Here is a 22554-nt window from a genome sequence, read left to right as displayed (position 1 = left end):
TGGCCAAGAATTAAAACATACCTCAGCACTTTACACAAGGCTTTTAAAGATGTATAACATCAGTTACTTAATAGTAAGCAAAAGTATCAAGAAATAAGATTTGTTTATTCTGTGCTTTTATGTAACAGGTAATTCCTGTTAGAAATGGCTGTACTCACCATATTGAATGACTATGGCAGAAGTCTAAAGCAGAGATGATTTGTCGGAAGAACTTCCTGGCTTCTTTTGGTGTCAATCTTCCCTTTTTTACGAGATAGTCAAAGAGCTCCCCGCCTGACACATGTTCTAGCACCAAATACCTACAAAATAACAAAGCCAGGATTTTGTAAGCATATTATCATAAAACCCGCTCACATTCACACAGTACATACAAACACCTCCATTTACACGAGGTCAAAGAGAATACTTCTGGGAAGACCAGTGGAAAAGGATCAGAATTTTAAAATTGGGAATGATTAATATTCTTAACAGAGATTCTGCAAACTTTAGACATGCCACTGCTGAACTCAGTACTCAATATAACAGTGAAAGAAAATCTGTAAGCCAAAGATGACTCAAAAGACCAGGAGGGGAAGAAGAGAACAATCAGGTCTCAGATTTCACAGCAGCTTTTAAAGCTATGGTGGAGTAAAACTGTACTAGGAAGCCTCAGGTCCCTTAACCAACCTGACAGTTCCTTTATAAAACAGCTGTGTCAAAACTGTACTCACGTACTGTTTTGCCTTGGACACCTGAGAACCAGACAGATGTCTACAAACTAAAGGGAATTAAAAATGGTTAATAATTTAAAATGGATGTAATTATATAAATTAAATTATGAAAATAAGAAACTGAATTATGAAAAACAGATAAAACACCCCTGCATGTGTGCAGCCTATATAAGGGCCTCACCTTCTGCTACTGAACAGCAGTAATTCACTGAAGTAGTTGCCCTCTGTTGGAGCTCACATGAAAAATGAAACACTGAGTGAATAAAAGTGGCGCAACAAGGATCTAGGAGCAAGAGAGGAAACCCCAGACCTTGCACATGGCTCCTGGCAATCATAGAGAGAAGAGTGAAATCTTCTGGAAGGAAAGGACTTGCCATGGACCATCTTGTTGTAAGTCGTTGTAAATAGGGGCAGTGAAAAGCAGCCAAGCAGAGGAAAACTTAGTATAAATCTCTGGAAATGTTGCCTAATAGTAGGAATGAAATAGTTTCCCCAGGGAATTGGCAGGAACACCACCAACTGAAGCATTTAAAAATAAACCAGATGTAATATGGACTAAACAATGGACTTTTATTGGCAAGAGGATTGCTTGCAACTTCCATGGACCTTTTCCATCTCTGCTGTGATTTTATGCTCTTCTGTCTCCTTGCTTGTTTGCCCAGCATATACTATTCTAATACAGAATGAAGTGCAGTAACATTAGTTATTCAGTCGGAAATGAGAAGTATAAACAACAAATTATTTTTACTGAAAAAAAGGTACTTTGCCTCAGTTAGCTGGTTTAAACCCTGTAAGAGAGGCAGAAACCTGAACTACCTCACTGCCTAACTCCTTTGAAGTGAGTTTCAGGGTTGTACAACAAGGCATGTGATCTGAAAGGTTGTTTCTGTAAAACAACAATGCAAGGCTAAACAGGACATTCAAAACTTTGGCAGTTTGTTTAAGAGGCATCACCAGAAAACTTGCAAACAAAATTGGGTATTTTTACAAAGTTTGAGTGTACTTCTCTGTCCCTTCCTCCCTATAGCACAGCAAGTTTGCCAATGACACCAAGCTGTGTGGTTCAGTTGATATGCTGGAGGGAAGGAATGCCATCCAGAGGGACCTTGACACGCTTGTGAGGTGGGCTGATGCCAACCTCATGAAGTTTAACCACGCCAAGTGCAAGGTCCTACACATGGGTCGGAGCAATCCCAGGAGCAGCTACAGGTTGGGCAAAAAGGAAATTCAGAGCAGCCCTGCGGAGAAGGACTTGGGGGTGTTGGTCAATGAGAAAATGAACATGAGCCAGCAGTGTGCTTACAGCCCAGAAAGCCAACCGTATCCTGGGCTGCATCAAGAGGAGCGTGACCAGCAGGTCAAGGGAGGTGATCCTGCCCCTCTACTCTACTCTCATGAGACCTCACTCGGAGTATTGTGTGCAGTTCTGGTGTCCTCAACATAAAAAGGACATGGAACTGTTGGAACAAGTCCAGAGGAGGGACATGAGGATGATCAGGGGACTGGAGCACCTCCCATATGAAGACAGGCTGAGAAAGTTGGGGCTGTTCAGCTTGGAGAAGAGAAGGCTGTGTGGAGACCTCATAGCAGCCTTCCAGTATCTGAAGGGGGCCTACAGGGATGGTGGGGAGGGACTCTTCATTAGGGACTGTAGTGACAGGACAAGGGGTAATGGGTTGAAACTTAAACAGCAGAGGTTTAGACTGGATATAAGGAAGAAATTCTTTACTGTGAGGGCAGTGAGGCACTGGAATGGGTTGCCCAGGGAGGTTGTGAATGCTCCATCCCCAGTGGTGTTCAAGACCAGGTTGGATGAAGCCTTGGGTGATACAGTTTAGTGTGAGGTGTCCCTGCCCATGGCAAGGGGGTTGGAACTAGACGATCTTGAGGTCCTTTCCAATCCTAACTATTCTATGATTCTATGATATGAGGCTGAACTGTACGCACAGTATGATCCCTATTTCTAAATGCTTTGTTTTACAGCAAGCTTGTTTTACTGCCAGTATTAAACCAATGCTTCAAATATGAGTGGACAATGAAAATAATTAATCCAGGACACTGTCTTGTCTGTACCTCAAGCAGCATAATCTTGGAGGAAATTTCTGAATTTGAAATGGAAAGAGGAGAAAATTATTATAAATTTGGGGCTTAATTGTTCCTGTTTTCAGTGTTTCCAAAAAGACAGAACAGTAGAAGGACTAAAAGCTTTTCTGAGGGAAGTAAAATTGGCTTAATGATAATGGCATTAGCTTTGAAGTTGCACAAGTCGGACCTGAGCTCCAGGTCCATCATCAGCTCCTGTGCTATTTCCATGTGCCAGCTCCCAACCAGTACAAGGAGAATGCTGACTTATAGAGTGCAGCAGAGAATGCAGTTAGAAATGTACATTAACATTGTGTTGCCAGCCAAGTAAGTAGTACGAAAAGCACAACAAAAGTGGACAAGAAACTGGAATGATAAATTTAGGGAATTAAAATGGCATTTTCTGCAATTTTTATCAAAACAAACAATTATAAGAAATATGACATTATTGACCTTTTTTTTCATTAAAAGGAGTAAGAAAAAATTCTTTACTTGAAAATCACATTTGGAATAGGTGCGCTATCTTCTCTCCAAGAAGAGATGAGTATATACCAGACTGTCTACTGAGTACACCTTGGTAATTTGGAGATCACCATTTATCTGCATTACATTTTTTTGAGCAAGACATTGAACTGCTTAGAAGAAAGCTGACATGCAGTAGCCATGGGCAATGGGTTGTTCACATTTTCAAGTCCAAATCCTTACTTTTCAAGCCTTGGCTAATAGACACTCTGGTTAGAGAGTTTGCTCTGTAATTCATTCTTCCTCTCATACTAGAGACAGATCTGGCTAACTATCCCATATGGCAGACCCAAGCCTGGCACAGAATCAATCCTGAATTTCTCCTTGACAACTCCCTCTTTCACTGAAGCTGGATACAGCACTGCATCTTGCTCCTGAAAATTCAAACTGCTGGCTGCTTTCTTTTTCTAGGAGGTATTTTACAAAGATAATTGCAGTTACAGGCATACAGAACACCCTCCACACCGGTTTCAAATGCACAGTTTTGGAAAATTACAGACCCAGCATTTCTGTCACCCACAGCAGGAACTGCAAAGCAATTTATTTTCATCAACTTCATCTTATTAAAAACACTCCACAGAAATGCACTGACACGTTGTATGAAAAATAAAACAAATTGAAAGACAGGGAGCATTTACAAGGTTATTCATTTTTGCTTGCCACCTAGACGCACCAGATATAATAATGGAAATGAACAGGGGAGAACATTTGAAAAAGATTTGTGTTTCTGACAAGTCAAGGGACAGAGAGACGCACAGCGACGATGTATTCTGGTATGACAAAAGCCTCCAACGTGACAGGAGTGAGAAGGACGACAAACACATTCCCCAGTGGTCAAGTGTGAGAAATAAATACTGCAGGGATCATGCCACAGGTACTACGTGGTTATGTTGCAACTAGGATTTCTGCATTTGGATTTACAGCTGGTCACCCACCAACCCTATTCCCTCCAGTATGATGGAGGGGTTTTCTTAGGATAGCCCCCAGCTAGGAGATTGATAAAACAAGGGCATAATTCAGCACCTGCCTCCATCTCTGTGCAAGCCAATGCTTTGCTGGCGCTTTACATGGCACAGTGGTAGTACACATGTCATTTCCAAACAGGCCAACGAGAAGGGTTTGAAAATTTCCAAGTGTTACATCGGTTCTATCACTGTATGGCTTACACAATCCTCTGTAAATACTGTATACTTGTATCTATCCATCTGTGTGTGTGTGTGCCTGAATGACTCCTTAAAGGAAGAGAACACGCATTCTGAAAAGCCAGTCAGGAAAAGCAAAGAAAGAGCATTATTCCAGAGGCTGGAAAATAAGACATACAGAAGACACGTATTTCCTGAATCTGTGGCACAGAAGAAAATCCTGATCTCCTGAGTCCACATAAGCATCTAAAATCCTTTACTTTAGCAAAGCCCTATAGGATTGGAAGTATGCCAGTACCAGCTCTTAGAGGATCCAGGAGATTGTAAATAACACATAGCCTGTAGGGTAGAAAACCATTAAGCAGTATTTCCTCAAGTTTCCCCTTCCCTTTTATCTTCCTTAGATATGACAGGTTCTCATCTCACTCTGGTACTACTTTTTCCATTTATTCTAAGCAAATGAGCGAATTCTAAAAATCCCAGACCAGTAAGCAGAACTAGTCTCCTATTACATTTGGAGATGAAAGTAACTTACTGGTGAATGAACCTTTTATTTTTTTTAAAGCCCGTCTACTTAAGATCAACAGCATCACTCTTCCCACTGTAAAAATGTAGGAAACCCTGCCCTGCAATAGTCATTGCAAAGGGGTTCAAGGAAATGAAAGACCCAGCCTCTGGCTGGCAGCATGCACACTACCTGCTGTGATAATACAGAGAGGAGCTATATTAGGACAAAAGGCTCTGTAAGAGCACTTAACTCTCACGTCTTGTAAGCTCTGGATACACACCAGCTCTTACAATCATCGCATTTCACATGAGAGAAGTGTTGCAAGTATTAACCTCCTGATCTTTACTGATAGGCATATGTGAAGCAAAGTGATTTGCCCAGTAAATCAATATCAGAGCTGGGATTAGCACCTGTGGCCCCTTGCACATTCTACACCATGCTGTCTCCACCACCAATTTCCTCTCTGCCTGCTAGAGCAACTGGGAAAGCAAGAAAACATCAGGCTTCTGCAACTCAGTATGATGCCAAGTGCAAGTGGTGTTAAAAACGAATTCTTCATTACTTGCTTTACTCACTAGATACATACTTTAAGAGGTTGCAAAAATTTTTTCAGGCCATTACTTGCTTTCATAAAGACACCAAAGCCCATGTCTTGTGTCATATCTCATGTCCTTGCTATAAGCCAAGACATGAAACTAAAATTCTCTGGTTAAGTTTCAGAGCTTGAAGTAGACAAGACTTTGGTCTTTAAGAAGTCATATGCTTAACACAAGAATAATTTCATCTTGTATTGAAGAAGCAGAGAGATTGTGTGCAGCACCATCCTATCTATTCCCTTTGCCACTTTTCCATCTGCATCCCATCATCACCATCTCCTCAGTAAAAAACATAATTAAAAAATATTAAAAATATATACAATAAATATATAATAAAGCGCTAATAAGTTCCTAACTGCAAATGACCCAGTACATACCCTATCAGAGATGTGCATGCAGCTTATGAAAGCGAGTTTAGAATAATCCTAAGATCTTTTCTTTCTCTTTTTTTTTTTTTTTTGTCCATGTTATTTTCTCTTTCAGGATCAAAACCAATAAAGAAATAATAATGAAAGCTAAGCAATATGGCAAAGAAGGGATGATTTCTGCATGTGAAAGAAAAGGAGCAGCCAAGAGGAATGTGGAGAAATGTGGTCCTAAAACACCTTTGTGCCACTCTGATTCTAGCTATACCAGGAACCAGCACAGACTCCAGAGCTCTCTAATGCTCAGTAGCTTCCCCATAGTTGATTGTGGCTTGTTCTGTAGCTTAGACTAGAAATGTAACAAAAAAGCACTTTGCCTCTCTTCCTCATTATTCCAACTTGCCTATATTCTGGGGAACACAAGATGTGACAGCCCACCAATTTCACATCATCCCTGCATCCTTCAAGTCATTTCAGTCTTCTTCAAATCCTGCATGTCAGCAGAACTCCTGTAAACACAGAGGGTGGTCCAATTCCCCCTAATAGATCAAGAAATATCTGATGATCAGCAATTTTGTCTGTATTTACTATGTCTTTTCACTGTATCCAAATATACTAACTGATTGACAGGGCTGTGAAGATTTATGATGCCACAAAAAAAAAAAAGCTGTGACTTTTTCCTCAAAACACACACAAACCCCTTGCAACATTTAGACAATCAGATAAAAAAAATCAGTAGTTTTCTTCCTTTTCTCCTGAATAAATGCAGACATTGTTTTTCACTCTAACGTCTTTAGTTGTCCTACCATCAGCTCAAACACAAGTCTAAACCAGAACTCTTAGCCTCTCCACTCGATTCCACTTTTTCTATCCCTAAGGACAACACTGCTTGTTTGATTACAATCCAGGTTTGTAGTGTGGGTTTTCCTAACCACTCACATGGCAAAAATTTCATGCCTAGGTTTAGCTAAATATCTTTTATCTGAAGTAATCCACCACTGTCTCTTTAACTTTGATAAGCACACTTTTGCTCCGGTGCTGGCAACTCAAAATAGATCTCAGATCACCACTGTAATACAGTTTTCTTAGCTTCTACCTTGACCATTCCTTCGACACCCCCACTGTCTCCTTTTTATTTATACTATATCTAACATGAACTAGCTGCCTCAATTTCTAGATATCTGAAAGGCCCTTCTGTAACCAACCTAGGAACTCTTCTTTGGCCTTTAAAGCTGACTTCCATCTCTGACCAGTCTCCAGAGCCAGGTTCCACCATTCACTTGTTAAATATCCAGGCAAACAAATCTGTGCTCCCCCAACACTCCTCCTCCCCCTCCCTGCCATACTTGGAAAAGCACCATTACTAGTGACAGAACTACACCATAATTTTTCTTTGTCTTCTTCCTGAAGACTGTTCTCTGCTGTGATGCTTGACAACAGCTTGGACTTCCCCATCACTGGGTTTCCAACGGTTTCTTTCTGGTTTAGGTTGTAAGCTGACTAGGGCATAGGCTCTTCTTCTGTACCACTCTTGTCAAGTGCCAGCACAGCAAGGTCTTCTCCATGACCAGATTGCCTTTGCACTGCAACACTATGAAGACATCACTTAAAAGAGCAAAAAGACACTTTGGGTAATGATTTGCCTTCCTGTCTGTGTGACTATGCTGCAGCTTATTAAAGGTTGCCTTTGCCCAAGCCCTAGAAAGCTTAGAGGAATAATTCACAGAGCTCTCATTAAGGCAACACAGCTACATGCTATCTCCGTATCAGGACTGTAACAAAAGAAACAGGATTGCTCTGAACAATACCTGGGAAAATACTGTTTAAGAAAGACTAGCTGGCACAGAGAACACCATTGCATTATCAAATATTTATGGAAAATAAGAACCTCCCCCCAGAATAAAAAATAAAGAAAAAACCCAAACAGACACACGACTTATGATCTGTGAAGAACAAGAAACTGTCTTTAAGTCATTAGCACAAATGGTGTGAAATACTAAAGTTCTTGCCAGATGGGACTGCCCACAGCAGCCCATCACTATACATTCTAGTGTGGGTATGCAGCTCCTGTTTTCTCAGCCTTATAGACGAAGACAGTTTATGAGACATTCACAGCTACACAAATTAGATCCTCTGGGGCCATACAAATTTATTTATTATTATAAAAGCATTTAGTGGATAGAGTTCTTTAGATGAAAGCTTATACTGAAACATAAAGCATTTCAGGCAAGTATTACAAATAAAAAAGAAAAATAAGGGTAACAAGAAATGCTCTCCGGTGCTCTAGGAATGGTAGTCAATTCACACAGCTTGTTTTGGAATTGCTTCCTATCAAGGAACCAGTTAATAATCTATTTTTTACCTTACTTAAACCTAAACAAGTAGGCTGGCCTTCTACATAAGTCTGAGTGTACCACTGGTACCATCACACACTGCTGGGTGATATTCTGGGGGTTTTACTATGCCAGACTGGATATTCATGTGGCACTGGCTAGCTTTTAAGATGCACAACTTCAGGTTCCAGCAAGATGTAAAACTGTGGTGCAATTGTACAGAAAGAGATACACACAAAGAAAAGAAAAATCAGGAGAATTCTTGCTTGCTTCCTCTATGCTCAAAGTTCACTGTTTTGTGATGCCTACAGGTAAGACATTTCATGCCACGAGACTTGTGGCACCTATTTGTGCCTGCCACCAGCCTTGCTGAACTCTGAACCATCTCACAATAAAGCTACAATCCTCAGCAGATTATACATGAGAAACTAGCTACTCCTTTTGACCAATTCAGCAAATAGCTAGAAAACTTGTTACATTTCAAAGCTCTGACGAATCAGCAAGGGAAATGTCTGGAACAGCAGACTGCCAAATAATGCTTCCAGAAGGAAAAAGTCCTGGCCATTCCACTTCCATGCTATCACCCTATTTACAAAATGTCCTTCCATACATATCTATGAAGGCACATACATGTAGCAGGTGGGGGTTAAAAGCTGCCCAGCACTGACTGACATGTTGTAGTTCTGTGATGGTTTTTTCACTGCACTGTTTTCTATTGATTAAATAATCTCTATCAGATATTAAGCCACTTGTTATTGGTGCAGCCTATAAATTATTCATAAGTTATATAAATTCTTGTGGTGGGCATGAATTTTTAAACCCTAATTTGGCACCAGGCCAGAAACTCTATTTTTTTTCTTTTTTAGTTTTCCTTGCCTGCGAGAAAGTGTACATGTGTTAGATTTTTCTTTCCCAAAAGACAATTTTAACTCTAGTCTCCATTGTTTGAATGGAGATTGTATTTGATTGCTTATTATGTTTGGACATGAACAGGTTGGGGATTTGCGGAAAAGCAAGGTAGTAAGAGATTATACTGTTGCACTCTGTACCTTTGATTTACTGGGGATGAAAGGTGTTTTGAGCAGTGTCTTCATGGTGTGTAGTCACGCATGCCACAGTGCTGCAGCAGCCATCCTACTTGGGCACACAATATGGAATGAATCCAGCCAGAGGGATCCTCAGTACAGGACATGCAGAGCTGAGACAAAACCTATTAGCTCACTGCTGCAATTCCGCTAGTGACCATGTATTCTGAGGTTTTATTTTTCAGACCTAAGTGGCCTTTCCTTTAACAACCAGGGCCCAGGCACACAACACTGCCTACTGAAGGCTGAAGGAGAAATGGACTGTGGCTCTGGAGCTGCATCTCCCCTTTGCCTATGCTCACATATGGGCCTGTTTTCTCCCAAGACCAGAATCATGGCCTGGATGGCATGCAAATGTACATGTCAGGCAGTGAGCAGAAGATACAGTCAGGCTTTTGTGTAGGGCTTATTAAGATGGTGTTGCACAGGGAGTAGTATTAATCATCACCACCACCTCTGTGCAAGCCCTGCTTTGTGCCAGACTGGCATCCCTCCTGCAAGTGGTGACACCTGTCCTTGGCACAGCCTCCCATCCCCTTCCCCTGGCCTCTAGCCAGCTCCTTGTCTCCAGTCCCATCCTGTACTCAAACCCTCATGCATGCTGGCCCCACTCCTACAGCTGACTGGCTTCCCTTCTGCTGCACACACTTGCAACTCATGACAGTACTAAACCAAGTCAATAGCAGTCAAAAAGGGGCCAAAGTAGCTGATTATTTCTTTTAATTCTAATCAAGGCTCAGGTGGAACACCATTTTGGTTTTCAATCCTGTTCTATTTTCTTTTCCTGTATCCACAGCATCTGACACCCCATAACCACACGACCAAGAAGCATATCTACTATGAAAGTAACTTTCAGCACTGAGCTCCTTCTGAACCCTCCTTCTGCCTTTAGACAGGTTTCCCCACAGATGGATCAAAAGTCAAAGTCCTGGGACACCAACAACAGAACATAAACACAGAATCATAGAATAGTTAGGGTTGATCATCTAGTTCCAAACCCCCTGCCATAGGCAGGGACACCTCACACTAAACCATACCACCCAAGGCTCTGTCCAACCTGCCCTTGAGCACTGCCAGGGATGGAGCATTCACAACTTTCCTGGACAACCCATTCCAGTACCTCACCACCCTAACAGTAAAGAATTTTTTCCTTATATCCAATCTAAACCTCTGCTGTTTAAGTTTCAACCCGTTACCCCTTGTCCTGTCACTTCAGTCCCTAATGAAGAGTCCCTCCCCAGCATCTCTGTAGGCCCCCTTCAGATACTGGAAGGCTGCTATGAGGTCTCCACACAGCCAATATAATAACCAATAAGAAGAACCATTCTTTCTCTTTCTCACATCCTCTGGGACCTCATAGTTAGTTTTCAACAAAAATAAACAGACTTACAGGAAAACTCTGCAGGAGAGGAATGGCAGCACCAATTCTTATGCTGACACCACCAGAGTTGTAAATCTTTAACTCCTGCTGTCAGCTGATTCTGTAGAAGCCAGAAATGTGAGCTGTGTACAGGCAGGAGGACATTTTAATTTTGTTATCTGGCTCATTGGAAGGCACCTTCACCTCTGAAATCAGGATGTGGTGTGCTGTGTACATTGCCATGAGGCTTGGGCACTTGACCAGTGATAGCACTGTCCTACTAAATGATGAGAAAGGGACTTGGAAGAAGAGCTGATGTATGCATGGCACATTTCAGAGAACAACAATCTGATGTGCACTTGCTCTCTCGAAACAGACTCTTGTTTAAAATGCTGGTCAAGTTGGACAACACAGACATTTAGAATTAACGCCACCACAACATTTCAAAAATTGAAATCTTAAGTGTGAAGGTTTGAATACTAATCAATATAAATCTATACATATATTTACAAATACCTGCCCAATCCTTCAAATAGAAATTTACACAAAAGGGAAAGGGAATTGAGAAATACTAATAACACCATCTGAAAGAAAAGGGCATCGAGTGGTCCTAGGATGTCTTCATTCTATCTCAGTTCTACTCCCTGCCAAACCCAAGACCATTTAAACTAAAAAGATAATCAAACGAGATCCAATGGATAATGCCACCCGTGTTGGGAGTTCTGCCACAAAACTGTATCAATCAGTTTCCCTTTGGAAAAGCAAGGTCCATCTCCCGTGGACTATGTGATAGCATTTAAGTCGACATGGTAACAGGTCCTCTAACAACAGGACAATTGCTTTCCTAAGATCAAAAGGAAAGCTGATTTTAATGCACAGAATGCAGTAAATATATGCATCAGAGATTTAAGAGTAAAGCATAAGATTGCTTCCTAGAAAAAATATGAGGCAACCACTTCACTGATGAAGGACTGGGCTTTACGTGTTTTCTCGTGTTTAATCCTCAACAAGTCTGCTAATGAGAACCTCCTGCTCATTCACACTGGTAGTGCTGCTAGCAGCATGTGAATTCTGTCTTCGTCTCCAGTTGCACCACAAACTCTATCTAGGGCCAATCCAGGAAAGACCTTTCCTATACATAGCACAGAAAAAAGAGGACCATCACCCAGGTTCACACAGTTCACTTGCAATGCAGAAACCATATGACCAAAGGAGTGTTTCCACTCCCATATGCATTACAGAACATGCCAAAACTTTATCAGCTTTGCTATTGCCTTGCACATTCCCCTAGTTCATTTACAGTTCCCTAAAATTCTCAACTGACTGAACCTGGTTAATCAAAACCAGTGCACACAAATTTTGTAGTATATCAACTATTCCCTACTACGCACCAGCAAAATCAGTTCTTAAACAACTCTGGGCTTACACCATACCAGGCTACTTTGACTCATTCTTGATCTTTAAAATGGGAGGATGATTTCCCCTTCCTGGCTGTATTGTCTATTAACATTACATGATGAGAGAGAGGGAGGGATAGATTGTTTATAGCTGTTTCTGAATTATCTATCACTGTGGACTCCCAGTCTTGCTTGAAGGCAGTCAGTGTGACTATACAACAAATACGAAATAATTCAACTGTCAGGAACATTACTAGTTTAGCCAACTTAATGCATATCTGAGGTGGTGTATCAGCACACATACAGAGAGCCACAGTGCAGCTGTGTTTGCCTCAATGCACCTAGAACTGTAGGACACAGTCTTAAAGTAACAACTCAAAATGCTGGATAAAGAGCTGGAAGGCTTAGAGCTCATGGGTATCTCCATCTCTCTCCAACCATCTTGGTACAGAAAACACCAAAACAAACAGAAAAAGACTGCTAGGCTAAGACACGTATAATAATAGATTTTATTATTATTTTTTAAAACTCCTTCCAGTGTTAAATAAACTGTGGAAAAAGGATTTGATTCATGGTTGCATTAGGAGTCTACTCAACCAAAGCCCCTTGCCACAAATTAAATCATAAACTAAAAGTCAAATATGATTTGTGAAATTAACATTTATTGAGGAAATACTCCCCAGCGCTGCATCGTGATTAGTCTCTGGCTTCTGAAATATCACCCATAATTCATGAGCTCTTCTGAAACACTGCCACTGCTGCTGAGATGGCATGGGTGATGGAAAGGTGCCACCACCAGAGAGCAATCCTTTTTTCGAGGCTGGTGAGAACTAGAGGGGGTATTATTTGGGAAAGTACATGCATACACACTTCTCAGCCCCCACATACTTGTAATGCTTCACCCCTCCACAGGCTTCACCTCCTAGATTTATCCAAGGCTACGTCTGTTTCTAATTTTGAACACAGAGACTTGGCAGAAGCTCTGCATTGTGCCCTTTCTTTAAAACAGTGACTAATGAAATTAAATTAACAGTTATTGGCTCTTTCACAAAGCCAGTGTTTTTCAGCAGAAGGCTCCAGTGCCTTTGAGGACAGTTCAATCTTACAGGCAGAGGAGCAACAGCACAAAGAAGACTTAGTGATTGTTAAAGGCTAAATGGTCATTGGCAAAGCATACTTTGGAACCCAACATTTTTTAGAAGCCAGGATATCCAGATACAGCTTAAAGATATGGGATGCTTCCCTTTCAAGGTGATTTTCAGCAGAAGGTGTTTTCCTGCCAAGGAATGCAGCCATTCCTTAGAAATCTTGGTCTAACATCACCCTCACTTCTCTAAGCAGTAGACACTTTTCACATGAAGCAAAATAGCCACCAAGTTACGTGGTAAAAAAACAGAGCTCAACTCAGCTGCTGGCTTCACAAGCATTCAGGGCAAGAAGAAAGCTTCAGCACCTCTGTAACCTATTATCTCACTTCAAATGATGATAATTTCTTTTGTCTTCATGTATTTGTACATTTTCTCCACCACTCGACTATACTACACCTACCTGGAACACATTAGCTTTTTGCTGGGCTTATGCAAGTGTGTGTTTATGTGTGTGTATATCTAAGATTACAGACATATAAATAAACAAGGATCACAAAGAGAGTATTCCCTTTCTCCTAACCAAAAGAAAGCCTGGGGCTTATACTAACTCCCTTTAAACCAGAATACAAATGAATGTACTCTTATAGATGGTGCCTCTCTTTTCAGTATTAATAGAGAACTTACTGGCTGTAAAGCCTTGTTTCCCTTTGCTACCCTCCTCACATGCAGAGCAGGCTGTGCTAGATCTCAGCCTCCGTCCTTAGCTGGGGCAAACTGGGCTTAATAGTGCCATGACCATTTACACCACTGAGGATAGAGCACTTGAGATGTGGGTCAGAGAACGCCTGAGCCAGCCTCCACCCAGTGCCTGCTCAAGCTCACTCTGGCAACAGCATTTCACCATGGATGGCAAGCTCTTCCCCAAAGGAAAATGTGGAATCCAAAAGAAATTACTGCCTGCTCTAGTAAGCTAACCCTTAGGCACAAAGGCCTCACTTCTCAGAATAGAATTTCATTGCTCCAGTAACAAGACTGGCTGAATAGTCCATGAGGGATTGTTACCTCCATTCAACACACTTTCTTTGGGTAAACAGTCATTCCTTTTTGAGTTGTGACATTAGGGAGAGGTCACCCATGGATAGTGGTTTTTAAAAATGGTTTATTTTTTTTTACCACTCTCTTCTACTTGTAATAACCTGTTAAAAAGCTGAAAATAACCTGGAGTTCCCTACTGGGTTGCCCTTTTCCATTTGGAGAACATTGATTTTTTTTTCCTGCTGTGGCAAGATTAATATGGCCTGCTTGTTTGACAACAGATTCAACATATCTAGTGCCCTGTCAAGCTAAAATGACTCTGTGTGTGGACAATATCCCTGTCCAGCACTGGCTATGATCTGCAAAAAACCCCTACAACTCTTCCCACCCTAAAAACTGAACTGTTACAGCAGAACCATATTCAGCAGAATTCAGCAGCCTTTAAAAAAATGTTATAGATGGGGCAAATTTAAAATACTGTTAGAGAGAACTGAGGGTTTCAATGAAAACTATCAGGCAAGGGAGGTTATCCAAATTGTTCATGGTAAGACTGTTACAGTTCTGATTTAAAATGGCTCCAAATCTCACGGGGTCAAACCTTCCTCCTCTCTTGCTGTTTGACAGAAAACACAGGTTTGCTCTCTCTCCTCTATTTTAAGTAGGAAAAGAAACAGCACGTAAGTACAGAGAAGAAAACTGAGAAAAGCTAAGGAAATAAGGAGTGTTCCTTCCTCATCCAAGTATTAGGCATTGCACAGACAATAGCCTTGGGCAAAGTCCTACTCCATTCTTTCAGAAACGCCACCAAATTCCAAATCCCTCATCTCCCTCCCTCCCTTCCCCTTTCTCTGGCAAAAGCCAGGAATACCTACAAATATTTTTTATTTTCGTAAACATCATGCAGCTTTAAAACGTGGGGGTGTTCTATCAACTTCAGGATGGCTATTTCCCGCTCCACCTGGAAGAAACAAAAACAAATAGAATATTAGCAGCTTGGTCTTAGAATACATTAGATACCGTCACACATTTTCTTCTCATTTATACATTTTCCACTCTTTTTTATGCAGAGGATATGGCAACTTATAGCAATCTGTCTTATTTAGCACTCATATAATTTAACAAAAATTCAATTTATTCAGCCTCAGCACTCCCTGCCCCGCAGAACAGAAAACAAACAAAATTCCAAGGTTGAAAGAAAAGTCCCAAAATCTACCAAAGGGAATTAGCTGTAAGAGTTATATGAGCATTAAAGGCTCTTCCTCCCTGACAACCCAAAGCCAGTGACATATTCTCAAAGTACAGAAACTCTTAAGATGTCACTTAGGGCTCTCCTGACCTCCCACAGGCCCAGATGTGGCCATGCTGCAATACGTATTGCATACTCAAGTAATACTAGACAATCCCCATCCTGAAGAACTTGCAGTCTATGCAGGACAAAGAGCAGAAGGCAGCAGTGTGGTTTTACAGTTGCAGAACCAAGGCACAGAAAGGGAAAGAAATGTAAGAAGTGACATAAGAAATACAAAGCACAACAAGAAATTAAACCTAACTATTGAGCCTTAATCATAAGACTGTGCTTCCTCTCAATTCCCAATCTGTCCAAACATGGCTACTTCTAAAAGCATGTCTTCAACATGGACTTAGCAAGTTGTGACTAAGTTCCTGTAATTAGCAGAAGCCCTGCTCTTCCCCAAAACTCTTACCATAGTGCCATGGTGCTTTTAACCCAAATTTACTAAGGGTACTTATTAGAGCTAGAGTCAGTGCAAGTCCTCAGCTGCTAGCAAAATTGCTCTGTGCTTCTTGAAGCCATGGTGCAACTGCTCTGATTTGACCTAAGCTAACTCAAAGGGAGTTTACATAGCACTGTGGAGACTGTAGGCAACTGAAATAAACTCTGCAAAAACATGCAGCCTAAGCATTGCATAGCTGGCCATGTCAAATTTTCAGGATTCCACAAAGGCAGGAGAAAGACCTACAGAAGCAAACAAGGACAACTAGGTAGGGTTTATTCCCAGCCCTTCAAGTAACTGATTGTCCTGGAGCTGCTATGCTAACACACAGAAAACCACGCACAAACTACAAAACCATCCCTTAACATCTCCCCTGCAGAGATCAGATAAGTAATTAGGAACTTGCCCAAGTATAACTTTAGTTCTTTATGTCCTTTAATTTCCTGAGATATCATCTTAGACTAAGCCTGAACACAAACACCTTTTTCTAAATGCAAATGAGATCCTTGGCAGGAAATTAGAAAGCAGTAGTTTTCCAGTGCTGTGCAGAGGAGGAGGATTTCCCAGTATGTTGGTTGTCATCACCAATCTCTCCCTCCACACAACCACACAAAACCAGCAAAACCGACTCTTGCACCACATCACCCTTGGTCATTCTTGAATATCAGGATGAAGGAAATAGTGTTTGTACATGTGCCAATCTTATATATTTATTTGTCTCTGCACAGTGAAAAGTCAGCTGAGAGATCTACTACCACACTTGGGATCTCTGGAAATAGCTCCTTCTGAGAAGTGGGGAATGCATTTAAACACATATGTACATAGTTCAGCACTGCCAGCACTGCTGTGAATTCAGTGATACACAATACCTGATGGTGACAGCTCTGTAGGCGTTAACTTAACTCATGACCAGCACTTAGATGAAAGCCACTTATACAAATAGGAAACACAAACTGGCTGATTTCAATTGTACTACCCAAAACCAGGGGGAGAGCTAGCTTATTCCATTTTTGTCTCCTTTTCAAGGAGACATTTCTCTTCTACAAGATATGCACTGATATTTGCAGAGGACTCGTTCAGCCCTATAGCTGAGAAAAGCTGGATTTGCTTCAAGAATGAAGAAAAACAAAACAGAAGTGCCCACTCAAATAACATTCTTCCAACACTACTGAGGTTCATGATCAGCACCAAGCACAGCATCTGCTAAGAAACTAGAACTACAACAAAGTTACCTTTGGATGGTGGAGACCAGGTATTTCATGGGGAATGTACTAAGCTATGGTAGGGGTTATCCAACCCCATTCTCCCTTCTGGGGGATACCCCACTTGTGAAAGACGAAATTCCCTGCAGATGGGCTGTCTAACTGCACTGGCAATTCACTGCTGAAATGTCTCTGGTGGGTGCGGTGGCAACATATGTTCAGACCAAGGGAGTGATGGATGGCATCATCCAGTCAGGGTCCTGCTTGGTTACTGCCCTAAAGCATGAGAAGAGGCCATGATTTATGATGTTCACTTGGAGGAGGGGATTCAGTTACAGCACAGTATGGCCAAGTTCAATAAGAGCAAATCAGAACAGAAAGCAAATATCTACTTACTGCCTACAGATTTACGCTAAGAGTGAATTAAAAGGAAATAGCCTGAGTTACTTTACTTCCATCATTTTAACTGTGTGAGTGTGGAAGGCTCTGTGCATATTTTTAAATTCCTGGGAACTAAATCCTGAGAAGAAACACGCTTACACAGGCCTTGATTTCAACCCCAGGCATGCAGAAAGCCATCTGGCCAGATGGGCCTGGCAGCATTTCACTACAATGCATTCAGTTCAGTGGTGTGTTGCACCACTCCAGCTTTCCACTGTCTGCTACCTCTTCTAGCTGTAAACCAAGGACAAAACTAATCTACTCATCTCAGTAAGACTTCGTATCATCTTTCAGTGAAAAAAGGGGCCTTATGAAGAAAAAGCATCATTATTGTACTTAACATAAGCCAGGCCTTGGCCCCATGTAGAGAAGCAACACACTAATGGCTGTATTATTTCAAGCACTAGAGATTCCCAGCTCTCTAAACAGCAACCTGATAAAGATCAACATCAAAAATTATCCAGCAGTGCCCTGCCTCTTCTTCCTTCCAAAGAAAAACAGTTCACAAAAACTTACAACAGACCACCTTCTCAAAATTAATACTGCAGTCATTACTGTTAGCTGACTCTCCTAGATCCTATTCATTTTTTACATCCCCAAAGAGAAGCCAGACATTGATATGGGCTGGACACAGACTATAGATCATGACAGTGATTTTACTGATGCATGGCTTAGGAAGACCTAGCAGCCACTGTGTCACTAGCAAAAGAAAGGTATCTGAACTCACTGGCAAAACAAGAGAGGTCTGAAATAGCATGCAGCTTTGCCTTCTTCTCCAGAGCATTGCCAGCCCTTGACATGCCTTTTTTGCGCATCCCTGTGCTAGCAAGCTATGGAGTGCTCTCCAGCACAGAGCTGGCGAGGACAGGAGAATGGAGAAACCCTGCAGGGGTGTTCGCTTTAATGCAGATGCAATTATCAGAAAGCAGGCCAAACTCAGAATAGCCTGTCTAGGGAGGATCAGAGTCTGTGATAAACAAGGAAACATGGAGAAACATTTGCATAATAGTTTAAAAAGAAAGGAAAAAAGGGAAGCTTTCTCTGTCACACAAATGCCAGGTCACTTCAAAGGGTCTCAACTACAGCCTGGGTTGCCTCATACCATGGTAGGTTTACTGGCTGTGCAGCACGATAGTGACTTGGAGTTGGGGAAAGAGCTGTGAAAGGCTGTGGAGGGCAAATGGAGATACGCTGCTAACTTGTTACCTTGCAGGTGCCAATTAGTTTTTAAAAATCTATGCAGCAGGCTGATTTGACAGGATGCTCCAGTGATTCAGCTAATGACAAAGTGCAACACAGGGGCAATGCGACCCATATTCCTTAGAGGAATAATGCAAAAGTCTGCTTCCCTCTGCTCCATCTCTACTTCACCCTTTGTCAACCCCAGAAGAAATCACATCTCTGGTTTAAGCCCATAGTGTGGGCACAATTTTCACTGTTGACAAGCACTCTGCTCTCTCACTTTCCAACCCACAGGTACACAGGATGCTAATTCAGGTAGAAGACAAGGAGGGCAGGCTGAGGAAACCTGATAGTTTGTCTCAGTGATGGAGGAAAGTTTCCTTTTCTCTTGTTTACATTTGCTCAGTAACAATTGGGTCACTTATCACCCATGTGGTGCAGTGAGAACTTGAAAACTGAAGTGGAAAGCTGCCTTTTATCTACCAGCCTGTATTTTATCTACCAAACCTGTGCAAACACTGTGCAACAGTCATTAATAGCAGTGTTTCCCAAAGAACAGCTACACACAAAAAGCTGGGGGACAGCAGATGACATTTTCCTTGGATGCTTCAAGGTTCACCAGCAGCGCACCACAGAGCTCACTCTCTCTCCATTGACACCAGTGTTTCCCATATTATTTGAAACATCATTTGGAGAAGTAAGTCTGAAGCTGCAGAAGTGGGCCAGGAGGCTGCAAACGTGTTGTGCTGGTTTTGCTACTCAGAGCAAAATGGTGGAGGGGAGGTGGAGGTGGTAGGTCTTCACGTGAATATCAAGCTCTTTAATGGCGACTTGACTCTGCTTTGCTTTGAAGTAATTAATGAAATACTTTTCAGAACTCATGGCTGCCTCTCAGCTACTAGAATCTCAACAAGAACATGAACTTTCTCTGAGTTATTATTTAGATTCTGGATGAACTTCAAAGGATGCAGAGATTTGAATACTCATCTATCTCCTCAGGCTAGAACTCAGGTTGGAAACCTTGTACCAAAGTATCTACTTTCGTCAGTGTCTGGCCCACTGTGCAGTGATTTGCATTTCCGTGATGAGAGCACAAAAATCAGAAAGTAAGTCACTGTGATACTCCACCGAGTTAAAGTGGCAAAACCAAAGGTACTGGGTAGGAAGGAAATAATCTCAACTTCCCTGGAAATTCTGTGCTCTGCAGTAACAGAAATATCACAAGAACAGACCCTAAGATCTTATTCATTTAGTACTTTTGCTTCCATGCTGTGTGGGACTAAAAGTAAAAAATGGTGAAAAATTACTGGCTTTGGTGAAGACCATCTAGGTCACCTGTTCACTCTTTCCCATAATCACAGAATAAATAGGCTACCCTTGAAAACAGAAAAGAAATTAAACCATATATCATAGAATAAAAGAATCACAGAATGGTTCGGGTTGGAAGAGACCTTAAAGATCATCCAGTTCCAAACCTCCCTGCCACAAGCAGGGACACTTTCCACTACACCAGGTTGCTTCAAGCCCTGTCCACACTGGCCTTGAACACTGCCAGGAATAGGGTAGCTACAGCTTCTCTGGGCAACCTCTGCCTGTGTCTCACCACTCTTATGAGAAATAATTTCTTCCTAATATATAATCTGAATCTACCCTCTTTCAGTTCAAAGCCTTGTCCTGTCACTACATGCCTTTATAAAAAGCCCCTCTCCAGATTTCCTATAGGCCCTCCTTCAGGTACTGGAAGGCTGCTCTAAGGTCTCACTTGAGCCAATGGCTTTACACAAGTAAGTACAGGCCCAATGTGTGCTGTAGGGTCATCACTGCTGTGGGGATATTCTTCCAAACAGACTTAAGCCATTACCAAATCTAAAAAATACCACATTATATCAGTTGCATCCTTAACTTCAATGGAGTAGCTGTGGAAAAAAAAAAACAGGTTTTAAACAATTAAATCTTAAAGCATCTTCTTCTGCAGTTCTGAATTTAGTTGATTTTTCACTAAAAGTGGTCTTTCATTTCATTTATCCGAAGCTTCCTCAGCATACCATTATGGAAGCAGAGAACCACTGAAGTTGTCCATCTGTGAAGAGTATTCCCTGCTATTGTAGCCAATAGCTTCACATTTCTGAATATACCAAGCCAGATTCAAAATGTATTCAACTGAACAAAAGCCATCAATTGACTTAAGCAGGCTTTGAATCAGACCTTTTAATGACCATTAAGTGGTATCTGGAAGAAATCTTCTATTACACAATTTTGACTAATTAAATGCTTTAACATGAATTCAGGTTTTCTGCTAAGGACTAATAATTACAAGAAGATTCTATAAAAAGTGGGTAAATGAGGGGGAAAACTAGACTTAGATCTCCACAGAATCAGGCAGCTAGACAATGCTGTACAAAATGCTTACAACAAACAGACAAAATTACTGGAAAGCTCAGCAATTTCTCATTTTATTGAAAGCTCTATTATGGGCTCATTCCACCACAATTTTTGTTTGCATGACTGCTTCTCAAAGCTATTTCCCCATAAATGAAAATAGGTATATATGAGAAGCGAGATGCATATTTGATGTTAAAATTTGCATGTGCAAACGTCTATACCATGAAGCTTTAGTAGGGAAATTTATTTGTAACAAGCTACTGTTGTAACAGAATGTCAGTTTCTACTTGTCTTTATTGAAACAAGTATTTTTCCACAGCCCATTCAAAACTGCAACTCTAATGCTCTGCTGAATGTTGAAAGTTGGCACAAAGTCTGAGGGTATGAAGTCAGCCAGATGGATACTGTGAGGATTTACTGGAAAATCCTTTCTGCTGATACCAATGCCCCTCCACAACAGGAGAGAACACCTGTCCTGGCATATTGATTTCAAGGTCTTGACATGGTGGGGTTTGGATCCTACAGGTTGTCTAACCTGGGAACTTCATGGTTCAACTCAATAGTTAAAAGCTGCAGTGTTCCTCAGTGCTCTGCCATCGGCTACTGAGTAAATATGGAACTTAGACTTATCTGCAGCGTGCTTCTTTAAGAAGCATCTGGGCTTCATGCAAGAGACACTGATGGGAGCTGACAAGGAGAGGATTTATTCATTCAGCACTTGAGATTATCTGCTGCCCGGTGGTACACAGCTAACGAGTGACTGACGTGCACGTCTCTGCCAGCAGTCAGCAGAATTGGCCCCTTACACTGGAAGGCAAATAGCCTCCCTGTGCCTCCTGTCACCTTTGGTGAGTGCCACATCCTGGCTGCCATTGCCAAGTAGTGCAGGACACAAGACACAAACCAACAGCCACTCTGCAGGAGAAATGACCTGATCTTTGACTTGCCTTTCTTTTCCCTCCTTATTCTGGTTTTAATGTTAATGTGCACTGTGCTTTCTTTGACCTGAAGCAGATTGCTTGCACAGCTCGTTTTTTGGGTTTTTTTTTTTGTTTCTTTCCTGGGAGTAAAAAACCTAACTCATGTGCAGCCAGCCCAGTGTTTAAGAGAAACCCACCACCCCATCAGCAGCCACAGCCAAGCCTGCATGAACATCTATATCTACTGCTCCAAAGCAGCACTCTCGGCCCCTCTCATGTAAGCAGATCTCCCTGACAAACCAGACCTGCAGTCCTCACCTCAAACCTAGAAATTTAAGTTTAAGCCCCACAAGAAATGCTGTAAGCAGTACTCACCTACAGCTTTTCCCCCCAAAGACCAACAAACATATGACTGGCTCATTTCAGGGGAAGCTATGGTGAAGAACGCAAGAGCAGGAAGCCAACAGCCCC

General features: G+C 41.6%; 1 protein-coding gene across 3 annotated transcripts in view; it reads right to left on the bottom strand.

The window, feature by feature from the left end:
• Positions 1-22554, bottom strand: part of BRSK2 (BR serine/threonine kinase 2) — a 317883-nt gene that overhangs the window by 90311 nt on the left and 205018 nt on the right. For all 3 annotated transcript variants that reach the window (XM_005149208.4, XM_005149209.3, XM_005149210.3), the window contains exons 3-4: positions 15096-15181; positions 159-299 (exon numbers count right to left, since the gene is read on the bottom strand). In XM_005149208.4, the coding sequence (XP_005149265.1) occupies positions 159-299; positions 15096-15181 (227 nt within the window). The remainder of the gene's footprint in view (positions 1-158; positions 300-15095; positions 15182-22554) is intronic.

The sequence above is a fragment of the Melopsittacus undulatus genome, chromosome 4 (genome assembly GCF_012275295.1).
Source record: "Melopsittacus undulatus isolate bMelUnd1 chromosome 4, bMelUnd1.mat.Z, whole genome shotgun sequence".
Classification (NCBI taxonomy): Eukaryota; Metazoa; Chordata; class Aves; order Psittaciformes; family Psittaculidae; genus Melopsittacus; species Melopsittacus undulatus.
The sequence above is the reverse complement of the archived record's forward strand: the minus strand, read 5'-3'. Positions and strand labels throughout refer to the sequence as shown.